The sequence below is a fragment of the Perissodus microlepis genome, chromosome 3 (assembly GCF_051167445.1).
Source record: "Perissodus microlepis isolate ML-2025 ecotype Zambia chromosome 3, ASM5116744v1, whole genome shotgun sequence".
Classification (NCBI taxonomy): Eukaryota; Metazoa; Chordata; class Actinopteri; order Cichliformes; family Cichlidae; genus Perissodus; species Perissodus microlepis.
In genome coordinates, this window is record NC_140463.1 from 38,577,176 (window position 1) to 38,589,111 (window position 11,936).

Sequence of the window (11,936 nt, forward strand, 5' to 3'; positions counted from 1 at the left end):
AACACAGCCAATCCCTCAACATGTTTGCACTATCTTGTTACCTCGGCCAGGTCCGCGGCTCCAAACCGTGGTAAGGAGACCTCTGGCTAATACTTTGGGTTCCGTGTCGGGCTCGTAGCCGAGAACTAGCTTTGCTGTCTGGGTCAACTTTGCTAGCGAGAGACAGAAAGAGGCGTTGAAAGGCTGCTCCAGCTTTAACTTTATTGTTTCGGAGGAAAACACGAACACAGTGTACAGTCAAGTCTTAATAGCTTACTTACAACTGGGCACTCTTTTTGGCTGCAGTGGTTACTTTTCTATTTACATGCTTCCATCTCCCGTTTCTGCTTGGTAGCACCTCGCACTTTTCGACTTTTTCTCGCTCCCTCACGCTCACATACACACAGCGGGAGGGGCGGTCCCACACGTTCTCCCTGCAGCATGGACTACACCGCCCATGAGGCTACAGTCTGAAAGGGCCATGCCTGTAACACTCTGCCGTCATTTTCCGTTTAATAATTTAAAAAAAAAAAGTCTTCACATCAATATGCGGGCCGCAAGTAGAGGTGACGTGGGCCGCAAATGGCCCATGGGCCGCGAGTTTGAGAGCCCTGATCTAAAGCATCCACAGTAACATTTTCCACCATACGACTGCACTCTGAGGTCAGCACGGTGGTGCAGTGGTTGGTACTGCTGCCTCACAGCAAGAAGGTCGTGCATGTGAATCTGCTGGCTGCTGTTTGCATGTTGTGTTCTCTGAGGGTGCTCCGGCTCACAGTCCAACAACTCGCTTTTTTAGGTTAATTGTTGATTCTTTTGGGAATTACAATCATCTATTGGGAATGTGATCATGAGTGGTGAACTGTAGTGTGTACCCTGAGTTTTACATTGTGACAGCTGGGATAGTCTTCAAGCCATCTCCAGCAACCCTTAAGTGCTTAAGAGGAAGGAAGAAGGAAAGGAAGGAAGGATAACTACAGTTTATGATCTCAGCTGTGATTATTAAAGGTTTGTGCTTTCTAGACATTCCCTGTAATAGAAAGAGCAGAGGGGTGTGATACTTCATCATGGCCAGAGGGAGGCACTGTGGAACCATCAAACAAAAGACCCCATTGCTGATAAGGCAACATGCTGTCCATTACCACCAGGTATGAGGACACAAGGTAGGTGGCAAACTCAATGATCCATCCTCAGGCGCCCCAAATGAGGGTAAATGTGTTACTTTCCTTCAAGACCTGTCATATTATTTTGTATCCACAAAACTATTAGAACAGAAATATTTTAACTTAAAAAGATAAATCCAAATAGATTAAATCATATTTTACTTTTTTATCACTTTCATCAATGCCAGCCATATTTTCTGTAGAATAGAAGTAGTACTTGTATAATGGTTGTGCCTGTTACCTGAGATCCCATGATTGTAAGGTGACTGAGAAATATTTCTAATTTAAGAAAACTATTAATTCAACAGTTCCTAAAGTCAAGAAGAGGAAAGACAATCCTGAGCTAAATAAACAAGTGAAAAAGAAGAAATAATTTCAATGGTGGTAACTGAATTGCCCCTCGGGTCGGGGATAAATAAAGTCTTCTGAATCTGAATCTGAATAAAAACTCTGTCAACAGATGAGAACCAAAAAAAAAAAAAAAAAAAAAAAAAAAGAGATCAGTATTTTAATACAATATTAAAGAAAGTAATAATCCCCTTAAAATGTGACCAATACACTAAATCTGTATGAAATCTTACATAATAGATGTTAGAATTAATTATGAAACAAATACTGGAGAAGGTCTAATGGGCATAGACACAAATCTTCTTTTACAATAATGGCATTAAATGTCATTAGATATGTTACCTTTTATAACACACTGTTATGGAAAAATAAGATAAAAATTGCAATTAAATAAAAATTAAAAACATATTACATTTAAAGTGTAGTTTATATTTTAGTTCTCAGACCTTTAAAGTGCAAAATAACAAAAACAAAAGAAAATAGGCCTCACTTCTTACTTTGTATTGTGGTGAAAAGATTTAACATTCAAGAAAAAACCATGAAGGGACACGTCCTACAGTCATAGTTTTACAGATTTATTTACACAGAAAGAATCAATCTACAGTTTACTTTGTATTTTGCTTTAGAAGACATGATGAGAAACAAAATAAGAAACCATGTTTCTTAAATATGTGTAATGTATATTTTTTGCAAATTTACAATACCATTCGCTAAAAAAAAAAACCCTGCATGGTTTAAATCTCAAAATCGTAATATTTGCTAATTCCACTTGTGGTTCTTAATATTAAGTACAAAGATTGGCTCAATTACTATGTGACATACATGTTTGTACAGTTTGAATCTGTCATAGGCCCGAAGTGATTTCCACAAAACAAAATGCATGTCCAACGTATTTATTCTGTTTAAAATCAGAAAGGGAAGTATTTAAAACTATAATTGTGAAAAAAAAGAAGAAACAAACAGATTTTTTTTTAACTTTTGTATTTTTTGAAGACGTCAACAAAATATCTCTATATCTGTTCCTCATACCCCCCCCCATATAATGTAGAATTAAACCTGAAGATTAACTGAATAAAAATATAATGTTGTACTACTGTAGTAGTAGTTTCTACTACTGTAGAAAAAGAATTGAGTACAAATAAAGTGTAGCAATAAGCAACCACAAAAAAACAGAAAAACAAAAGCAGCGTAATTGTGTATAAATACAGTACACACCCTCACAAAAATAAAAAAAATTAAAATAATAGAGTAAAGAGACTCAAACAATTGTAATTCTAATCTATTTCTCTCATACTTTTAAAAATCAATAGTTACTTTTTCAAAACATCAGGCACTTATTTCACACAAGTATAAATCATGCATCGTGTCTAAAATTCATTTAGCTGGTTCAGTCTAAGGGTCTTGGTAGTGGCTCCATTAAGGAGCAGACCTAGCTTGAAGTTACTGCAATGTTAGTGCTGGTAAAATGGAGTGTTGTGTAAGGAAGGACAACTATGTGCAAACATGTGGATCACCACAGCAGATCAGTGTCTTCTGTCGTGATCCCTTAAGAACTAACAGAGCAGCAGGAGGCACACCGACATGACATCTCTGCTACTACTAGCAGTTATTATTTTATTTTTTATGGCTGGTGACAACTTTCACTTCACTGGGTTGAGACTCTTGAACGGGGACACCCAGGGACTCCTCCGTGCTTTTAGATGGCATCATCAAAACTGTGCTACTATCCTCGCTGTCTTCTCTTTGAAACATTTCCTTTAATGGTGTCTCTAAATTCCAGCCTCGGTTCTTTGCAAATGTGTAAATACTCCCAAAGAGATCAGGAAACAATGCCAGAACATCAATTTGGGCTGCTTCCTTGGCACTGTGAACAAGGAAGGTTTTATTACTGTATGGATAGAGAGATAGAGAGATAGAATCATTTAGTTTAACTTACTAATGCACATGGAGATTGCGTATGAAGCGCAGTAATGCCAACGTGATTTCAGAGTACGGCTTTCTGCCATCCATCACCCGAACCAGCTCTTGTGGAAACTGCAACAAACACATTAGTCATGAAGTGGATTTTAGGAACATAGACATTTGATCTGTGATCTTGCAGTCACCTTATTTTTCCACTGTTTAAAGGATTTGTCCGCAGCACATTTTTCAAGAGAATCAATCAGCTCCGGGTCAGCCTTTCTATAGTTTGCGACATCGTCTCTGTTACCGATCTTTATCAGGTATTCAGTTTTCCTGGAAATTTCAAATTATGCTTTATATATGAAAAAAGTACAAATGAAACATAAACAAAAGAAGAATTAATGAACATTTATAAATATAATAACAAAAGTGTAGGAAAAGGATTTAGCATTAGCAGAAAATGTTAGCATGCATGCTTAACTAGGTTCGTCCCGGACGATCAACTGTGGCTCAGGTTTTTCCAACATTAACATCTCTATCGCCATTTTACAGTGAAACCAGGAATCATACATCTTGTTCCAGTAATCAGGAAAAATGATTTATCAGTCATCAATCAGCATGACTTCCTTACTTTTCAGAAGTCCAGAAGAAGGGATGGTTTAAGCATTCTTCTACTTTGGGTCTGTCCTTTGGCTCTTTGTTGATCATCCACTCGATGAGATCTTTTGCCACCACATCTTGAACATGATCCAAACTGTACTTCCCATCATAAATGTTAGACTCACATTTACAGGATATGTCACCAAATGGATGGTGGCCTCTGGACAGGATATAATAGATCAGCATGCCTGCAACCTTAATAATAATACATGTTATCAGTTTAGATATGTTTACCAAGTCATCTTTCAGTTAACCAAGTTTGTGTTCAGACTTTACCTGGATGTCTGTGCTTGACTTGTATGATATGACAGATTCTTCTGCTAAAGTCTCTCGGGCCATCCAGCATTTGGTTCCTGCACTGCGTGTACGTAAAGTTGTTTGGTCTTTGAGTAAGCGTCTGCTTATGTCAAAATCAGCTAATCTTGCCCTCCCAGTAACATCTGCAGGAAGAATCATGTGAAATAAAATCATATCTGGTAAATATGAATTAAAATGTTTGTTTTCTTGAATTTCAAACACGTCTTACCAATCAGAACGTTCTGGGGTTTGAGATCTCGGTGAAGAATTTTTGGATTTTGAGAGTGAAGCACCTTTAGGCTTTCTAGAAATTCTTCGACGAGTTTCCTTAAAACCTTATCTTTCTTATCGTTGTTACAGTCATCAATAATATATTCTTCCAAAGTGCATTCACAAAGTTGCAGACAAAGATATCCAAAGTTCTCGTCCTCCTGAAAATCAATATATCGTACGATATAACGATGATCTAGTTCAGGGAGACGTAGGATTCCTTCTTCTTTCTTTAGGACCTGGTATTTGCTTTTAGACATTCTCTTAATGGCAACTTCTGTGCCGTCCTCTCTCAGCCCCAAGAAGACTTCAGTACCATCACTTCCATTCGCTATTCTGAATTCTTCATCATTCACATAAATAATGCTTCTGATTCTGGATATTTTACTGTCATCTGCACAAACAAGTTTCTCCAGTTTCTCCTTCCACCTGTTGCTGATTGAAAGCCATTTTTGTTTTACTGATTTTTCATTGGTTTTGTAGTCAAAAGACTTTAGATTTGAAGTTGATTCTACAACAGAAACTTTGGTTATTGGATCAGTTGCTGCTGTTGAAACTTCATCATTTGGGTTTTCTTGCTTTTTCTTCTTCTTTTTCTTCTTCCTGCCTGATGTTGAGGCTGTGTTTCCCTCACATTCTGAGTTTGGTTTGTTCAGATATTCTTTCAGACTTCTCAGCACCTCTTTCAGCTTGTCATTCATTTCCATTTCTACAGATGTCAGTATGTCCTCAGGTACTGAGGTTATCCCCACTGATTTTGAAATATTTTCTTTCTGTTCAACTGACAGAAGGTTTGCGATTATACCGTACGTGTAGATCCTGATCTTAGTGGAGTGTTGCTCATTTACAAAAGGGGCAACTGTTCTGATTAAGTTCTGTAAAAAGTTGACGTGCCAGTCCTTTGTGCCTTTTGTTTTCTGTGTTATCACATACAGTGTTTGTAGCACTGATGCACAGATGTCAGGTCTCTCTTTTAGGGAAAGCAGTTTCAGTAGTTGTGGAACTATAGCTACTGCATGCTCATTTGTTATTTCATCCATTGTGCAGAAGACTGGATTTAAACTTTCAACTGCCCTCCCTACATGTGTCTTAGGGATTTTTGGAAAGCGACTGGCTGCTCCTGCAATATAAGTATTCACATTTTCAGTTTCCTTTAGCCATTTAATGCAAGCCTGGCAGTATTTATCTTTCCACCTTCCAGTTACAGTAAAAAGGATTTCAATCATGGTCAGATGGAGCCGAGGATCTTCTGACAACATGTGACAGTTGAACACTTTAAACACTGTCAGGTGTTTTTTCAACAACAGCAATTTCTATTTTCAAAAAATGTCTGATTTGGGAACACACTTCATCTCCATTTGATGCAAAGTGATTAATCATCTGAGATATTTTTTTACTTTCCATAAGCCACCGAGGATCATTAGTGGGATTATTCCTGGGCGGCAGTGTCACCACTGCACCAGCAGAGATGAGTCTTTTCACGATATCCTCCCTGTTTTCAATAGCTGCAAGTTGCAGTGGTGTGAAATTTTGTTGTTGCAGTGGAGGAGGACTCCATCCATCTGGATTAGCTTTTGCCTCAAGCAACAGATCCACAAAATCAGGTGGTGCTTTGTAGTGTGTGACATAATGCAAAGGTGTCCAGCAGAGTTTAGAAGTAATATTTGGGTCTGCACCCTGATCCAAAAGGTAAGAACAGATATCTGTGTTGTGATTTACAACAGCAGCAATCAATGGGGTTATCCAATCCCTACACTCTCTACAGGGGTAAACTTCATTAACATTATTGTCCTTCAGTAATTTCTTGAGCTCTTTGAGGTCATTGATAGTTATACACTGGATTATAGGATGTGTTTCTGTTGGTAAGGGGACTGCCAGTTGTACTTGAGCAAAAATACTCATAGTTTTCCTTCAGATTACCTGTGAAAGAAAAATTACTGAAATTAGCCAAATATTCAAAATTTGGTTACAGTTTAATCCTTAGAAAAGCGAAAAGAAAATTAATAAAGTTTGAGTTTAAACAATATTAAAACTTTGCAAAGGTTTTTAGAAGTGAATAATTGGCTACCACAGTGGAAGATTCATGCATAAAATAATATTCACTTGCAAACACCAACACCCTTAGTTAGAATTCATCAATTTCATTACTTTTGCTTGTGTTACATCTAGCCATAAACGTATCCCAGTAAGTAAGAAATTTTTGGCACAAAATGAAGAAAACGCTACTTTCATTTTACTTTCAAACTGAATTAAGCAACTATGTAGAATATGAATATTTCTGCATTTTTCTTTTGTAGTTTTTGAGACAGTCATCATCAAATGTTCGCTCAAATTACAAAGTGGAATAAAAATGGCTTGAAAGTGGTTTGGTGGGCCTTTTTTTTTTTAAATAATGGATTGGATTTATATAGTGCTTTTCAAGGCACCCAAAGCGCTTTAAAATTGCCACTATTCATTCACTCTCACATTCACACACTGGTGGAGGCAAGCTACGGTTGTAGCCACAGCTGCCCTGGGGCAGACTGACAGAAGCGAGGCTGCCATATCGCGCCATCGGCCCCTCTAGCCAACATCAGTAGGCGGTAGGGTAAAGTGTCTTGCCCAAGGACACAACGACCAGGACAGATCGAACCGGCGACCTTCCGGTTACAGATGCGCTTCCCAACCCCCTGAGCCACGGTCGCCCCTGGCGTGTACAAAGATAAAATTAACAGCAATCATTGTATACTGTATATTCAAACTTCGGACCATAAATTCGGAGATGGCAGAGCACAAAATATTCTAAAAGTTAGAAGGACAGTTTACTGATACTTTTGTTTTTGTGGTACAACTTGCTCAAGCCAACGTTTTCTCCATGTTATAATTAGGAAAAATGTAGACATTTTTTGATGTATATGTTCCAAATTACAGATCCTGGTTTATTTTTATAGAAAGATGTACATGTCCAAACATTGCCACAGAGTTAAATGTTTAAAAGAAAGGTCTGAAAGTGTGTCAACAGACCATTTTTAAAATAAATGCATCTTCAAAGGTATTTAACATATCAAACTTATATTTCACAGCAATCATTATAATGTTCCCATTTTCAACCATAACATTTTTATGTAGCTCAGAGATGGTTGATGATGACTGTTAATAAAATTTCTTTACCCAAAGAAAACTTTTATTATTTTAATTAGTAACATGTGTGTTTATCTACAGTTTTATTCTATGCATTACAGAGAATAAAGTAAAGGTTTGAACAGTTATAAAGAAAACAAGACAAGCTAATTAATAAATAATCGTATGTCTTGTTTATGGTTGCAGTTGCATTCTCCGATGTTTTAGATTCAATGTGTTGGTTAAACAGATGTGTCATAGATTTGCCTTGCATGACCCGCTACAGATAAACAGGAAATCATTGTGTCTGTAATTTCACCAACATTAAAATGTTTGTTTAATGTTCTTGCTGCTGTTATTATTATTATCACACGCCTTTCTGTGATGTGGACGAGGATGGTCAGCACTACAACTACTGTACACACTTTGTCATCTGCACTCAGAGTGGCTGTTAGCCCACCTATGCTACGCTGTCAGTGTGACAGTCCAACCAGATTAATGGCTGAAAGGTGCACTTGGATTCATTCTGACCAAATTTCAGATCAACACTTCTTGTTTGATGTTCAATAGAGACAAAACCTCTGCAGCTGTCAGTGTTTTAAGGTACTGCTCTCTTTTGTCTCATCGTTTCCATTTACAATAATGGATTACACAACAGGAAATAGATTTTCATTACAGTAAAGTGCTGTAACTAAATTTAAGGTTGTAATTCACCCACTGTTATCTTCTTCAATGCCTTGTATTAACATAGTGCAGAGCAACACAATTCCCACAGAGCTCGATCATGTTGTTAATAATTTTACTTCTTCCATACGACTCTGGCTACTGTAGCTCCTCTGACAAAGAAGACTCAAAACCAAAATACTTGACTCTCTGGTATAATGTTTAAATGTGCACCCTAAAGCAGATAACTCGTAAGCTGCAGAGGAAATGGTGTCATCATTTAGCCTGGAGAAATAGTTTGCAGCTTTATTTTTAAAAAAGCCCTCCGTAAAGTTAGAACATCTTACTATTCATCACTGACTGAAGAAAATAAGAACAACCTGCAGTTTCTTTTCACCACTGTGCGAGACTGACAAACAGTCAGAGTTCTGTAGAGCCAACTATTACTTTAACATTAACTAGTAATGACTTATAAATAAAGACAATAAATACACGGGCGATCGTGGCTCAAGAGTTGGGAGTTCGCCTTGTAATCGGAAGGTTCGAGCCCCGGCTTGGACAGTCTCGGTCGTTGTGTCCTTGGGCAAGACACTTCACCTGTTGCCTACTGGTGGTGGTCAGAGGGCCCAGTGGCGCCAGTGTCCGGCAGCCTCGCCTCTGTCAGTGCGCCCCAGGGTGGCTGTGGCTACAATGTAGCTAGTGTGTAGCCAGTGTGTAAATGTGTGTGTGAATGGGTGGATGACTGGATGTGTAAAGCGCTTTGGGGTCCTTAGGGACTAGAAAAGCGCTATACAAATACAGGCCATTTACAATTTTAACCACTAGAGAAAAAATAGCCTATAAAAATCTCGCCAACGTAACATTATGCATAGCTACTTTCAGCACCACTGATAATTATTTATTTGGACTCTTTTTCTTCAATTGATCTTTCTCAGTTAGCTTCAGTAATTACTTCCTCCAAACCATCAAAATGTCAGAATTTGCAAATAGACGATGATTCATCTCATAAACTAAATGTTCATAACTAAATGTTATACAATAATATTTGTCACTTTCTGCCAGCTAATTTTGAATAAATCAGTATGTAGGCCTGTGTAGATCTTAGCATCTCCTATAAATGTGCATTAAACCATTTGTTTTGTTTTATCAGGGTCAATTTATATTTCATTTATGCAGACTAATTTTTTATGACTTTATTTGGGATGGTTTGGTAACTAAACTCTTTCTACCAGCCAGAGTAATCACTAGTAGAATTTAGTAAAAAACAAATAAACAAAAAACAACTTTGATGCAGACATATAGACTACGAGTTATTACACAGCCTATGTATGCACCTAAAGCACTCACTTTAACTCCAGCGACTGCGCCCAGTCATGACGTTTTAGCTAATCATCAGTGCACGAGTTGGACAAAGCAGGAACTCTTACAATTGTGAAAAGATTGGCCCATACTGTGGAAAACGAAGGGCAGCGGTGAAGCTCTTTTCCTGAGTAACTGACCAGCTGATATTATGGCTGATATTAAGATATTTTGGAATCTCCGCAACAAAACGCAACCGTCGATGCCCTTGATCATAGGGTGTGACCAAAGAGTTAAAAATATTCCGAAGAGGGCTCAAAGCGCACGCTTTCACATGGGTGATTTCATAAAGAAAGCAAAAAGATTATTTTACAATGACGTTTTAAGATAACTGGTGGAGGATTGTCAGGAAATTTACTTACAGTTTCTAAGAGCAGTGTCTGTTGTTCTGATGAGGCCCACACCTGTCAGGTTACTGCACTTTCTTCACTGTGCCACGCTGTCTCTTCCGGTTTCTCCCATTTCCGGGAATACATTCCAAAGTTGTTGGACCGATTCAGGCCAGAGGAATGTATTGCTGGGAGGTGAGTCGAGTCCATCTCAGGTTTGTGGGATGTCTTCGTGTTTTTTTGGCGGCTTACAGATCACAGTCTACTTCAGGAGAACCTTGGAATTTTGTCTATCCCCGACAGAATTTGTTTGCCCTGAGTCAGGAGCGCGCACTGGGCTGTTTTAGTTCAGAAACACTTCGGTGACTTAGTACTAGAAATGGACCGATCCGATATTACGTATTGGTATCGGTCCGATACTGACCTAAATTACTGGATCGGATATCTGAGAGAAATAAAATATGTAATCCGATCACAAAATCACCTCACAAAACGCGCTAATTGGCGTAACCCAGCTCGGCGCGTCGGAGCTGTATGTGTCACGTGATAGAGCGGCTGTTGTCTCTAAGACCTGTGGCGGTCTGGTGGAGCATTTGGAGCCTCGTTACATGCTTCCTAACCGCAGCATTTCATCTCGGCAAAAACTATCCCAGAGAAGTAAAGCAAGTGTGTAAGTTCATCCCTGAATGTTTGCGTAGTATTTCCACGTTAAGCTTAACAACTGATATATTGAGCCACAGCTGGACTGGCCATCTGAGTTCCATATTGAGGTGAAAAGGAAGCGATTTGTCCCGTACTTCAGCTAGAATTAAAAAATAGACACAAAGCTGGAGGTATTCTGTGTTTTTGCTGCGCAGTTGCATCTGCTTCTCTCATTCTCTCCCCCTCCCTCTCCTGTTATTACTTCAAACATGAAACTGATCAATGATCAGCTTTTCTGCCGCAAGTCCCGTCTTTCTTGTTTGTTTATCGCCCACTTTGCGCTAGAGATGGACCGATCCGATATTACGTATCGGTATCGGTCCGATACTGACCAAAATTACTGGATCGGATATCGGCGAGAAATAAAAAATGTAATCGATCCATTAAATATCAAAAAAGCACCTCACAAAACTTGCTACATGGCGTAACTCGGCTCATAACCTAGCACTTGCAGCACTATGCATCACGTGATAGAGCAGCTGTGTGTATTTGTAGCTTCGCTACCAAACCAGCATTTCATCTCCGAGGAAGTTATCCCAGAGAGAAGTAAAGCAAGTGTGTAAGTTCATCTCTGAATGTTTGTAAAGCATTTTAGCGTTAAGCTTAACAACCGATATATGGAGGGACTGCCTCTCTCTCTCTCTCTCTCTCTCTCCCTCCTGCTGCTACTTCAATCGTGAAACTGCTTAATGATCAGCTGATCGGCTTTTCTGTCGCGAGTCTGTCTCTCTCTCTTAGTTTTTGGCCCACTTCTCACCAGAAAGAGGAAACCAGCGGTTGAACAACAGCAGCACTATTAAGCTTGATAAGCTGTTGTTAGAATTTATTTAATATTACTTTCTACACCAGGATCTTTTTCTACGTAGCTGGTAACTGTGCAGGGGCGGATCTAGCAAAGTTTAGCCAGGGGGGCCGATAGGGCATGAACAGGGAGAAGGGGGCACAAAGACATACTTTTCTTTCTTATTCTCATTTAAAATGTCTAGCTTTTAATAAATAATTATCTGAATCTTACACCCAAAGTTTTAATCTGATGTAAAATATATAGTAGTCCATTACTGTATATAGTAACTGTTAAGTCTAATATACCCTAGTAAGCTATACTACTTTTTCCTTTGGGAAGATACCATCTGTGCAGTCTGCAATTCTGTTGAAGAAAGATGTT

The 11,936-nt window shown here is 38.6% G+C and overlaps 1 protein-coding gene across 1 annotated transcript; it reads right to left on the reverse strand.

Annotated features, from left to right (window-relative positions):
* Positions 1-1,782: 1,782 nt before the first annotated feature.
* LOC146391402 (2-5A-dependent ribonuclease-like) lies at positions 1,783-10,570 on the reverse strand. The gene is made up of 7 exons (XM_084924341.1): positions 10,103-10,570; positions 4,579-6,539; positions 4,329-4,492; positions 4,024-4,247; positions 3,596-3,725; positions 3,427-3,524; positions 1,783-3,354 (listed from the first exon to the last, which is right to left on the reverse strand). Exons 2-7 carry the CDS (start codon positions 5,876-5,878, stop codon positions 3,105-3,107), a joined length of 2,166 nt encoding a protein of 721 aa, XP_084780467.1. The 5' UTR covers positions 5,879-6,539; positions 10,103-10,570; the 3' UTR covers positions 1,783-3,104.
* Positions 10,571-11,936: the final 1,366 nt, after the last annotated feature.

What these genes read in the sequence shown, in the direction of transcription:
- LOC146391402 (XM_084924341.1), bottom strand. Translation starts at nt 5,878, where the DNA reads ATGTTGTCAGAAGATCCTCGGCTCCATCTGACCATGATTGAAATCCTT. An exon ending in AGTCAAGCACAGACATCCAG is followed by an intron (nt 4,248 to 4,328) that starts GTAAAGTCTGAA and finishes ATTATTATTAAG; the next exon opens with GTTGCAGGCATGCTGATCTA. An exon ending in CGCAATCTCCATGTGCATTA is followed by an intron (nt 3,355 to 3,426) that starts GTAAGTTAAACT and finishes CCTTGTTCACAG; the next exon opens with TGCCAAGGAAGCAGCCCAAA.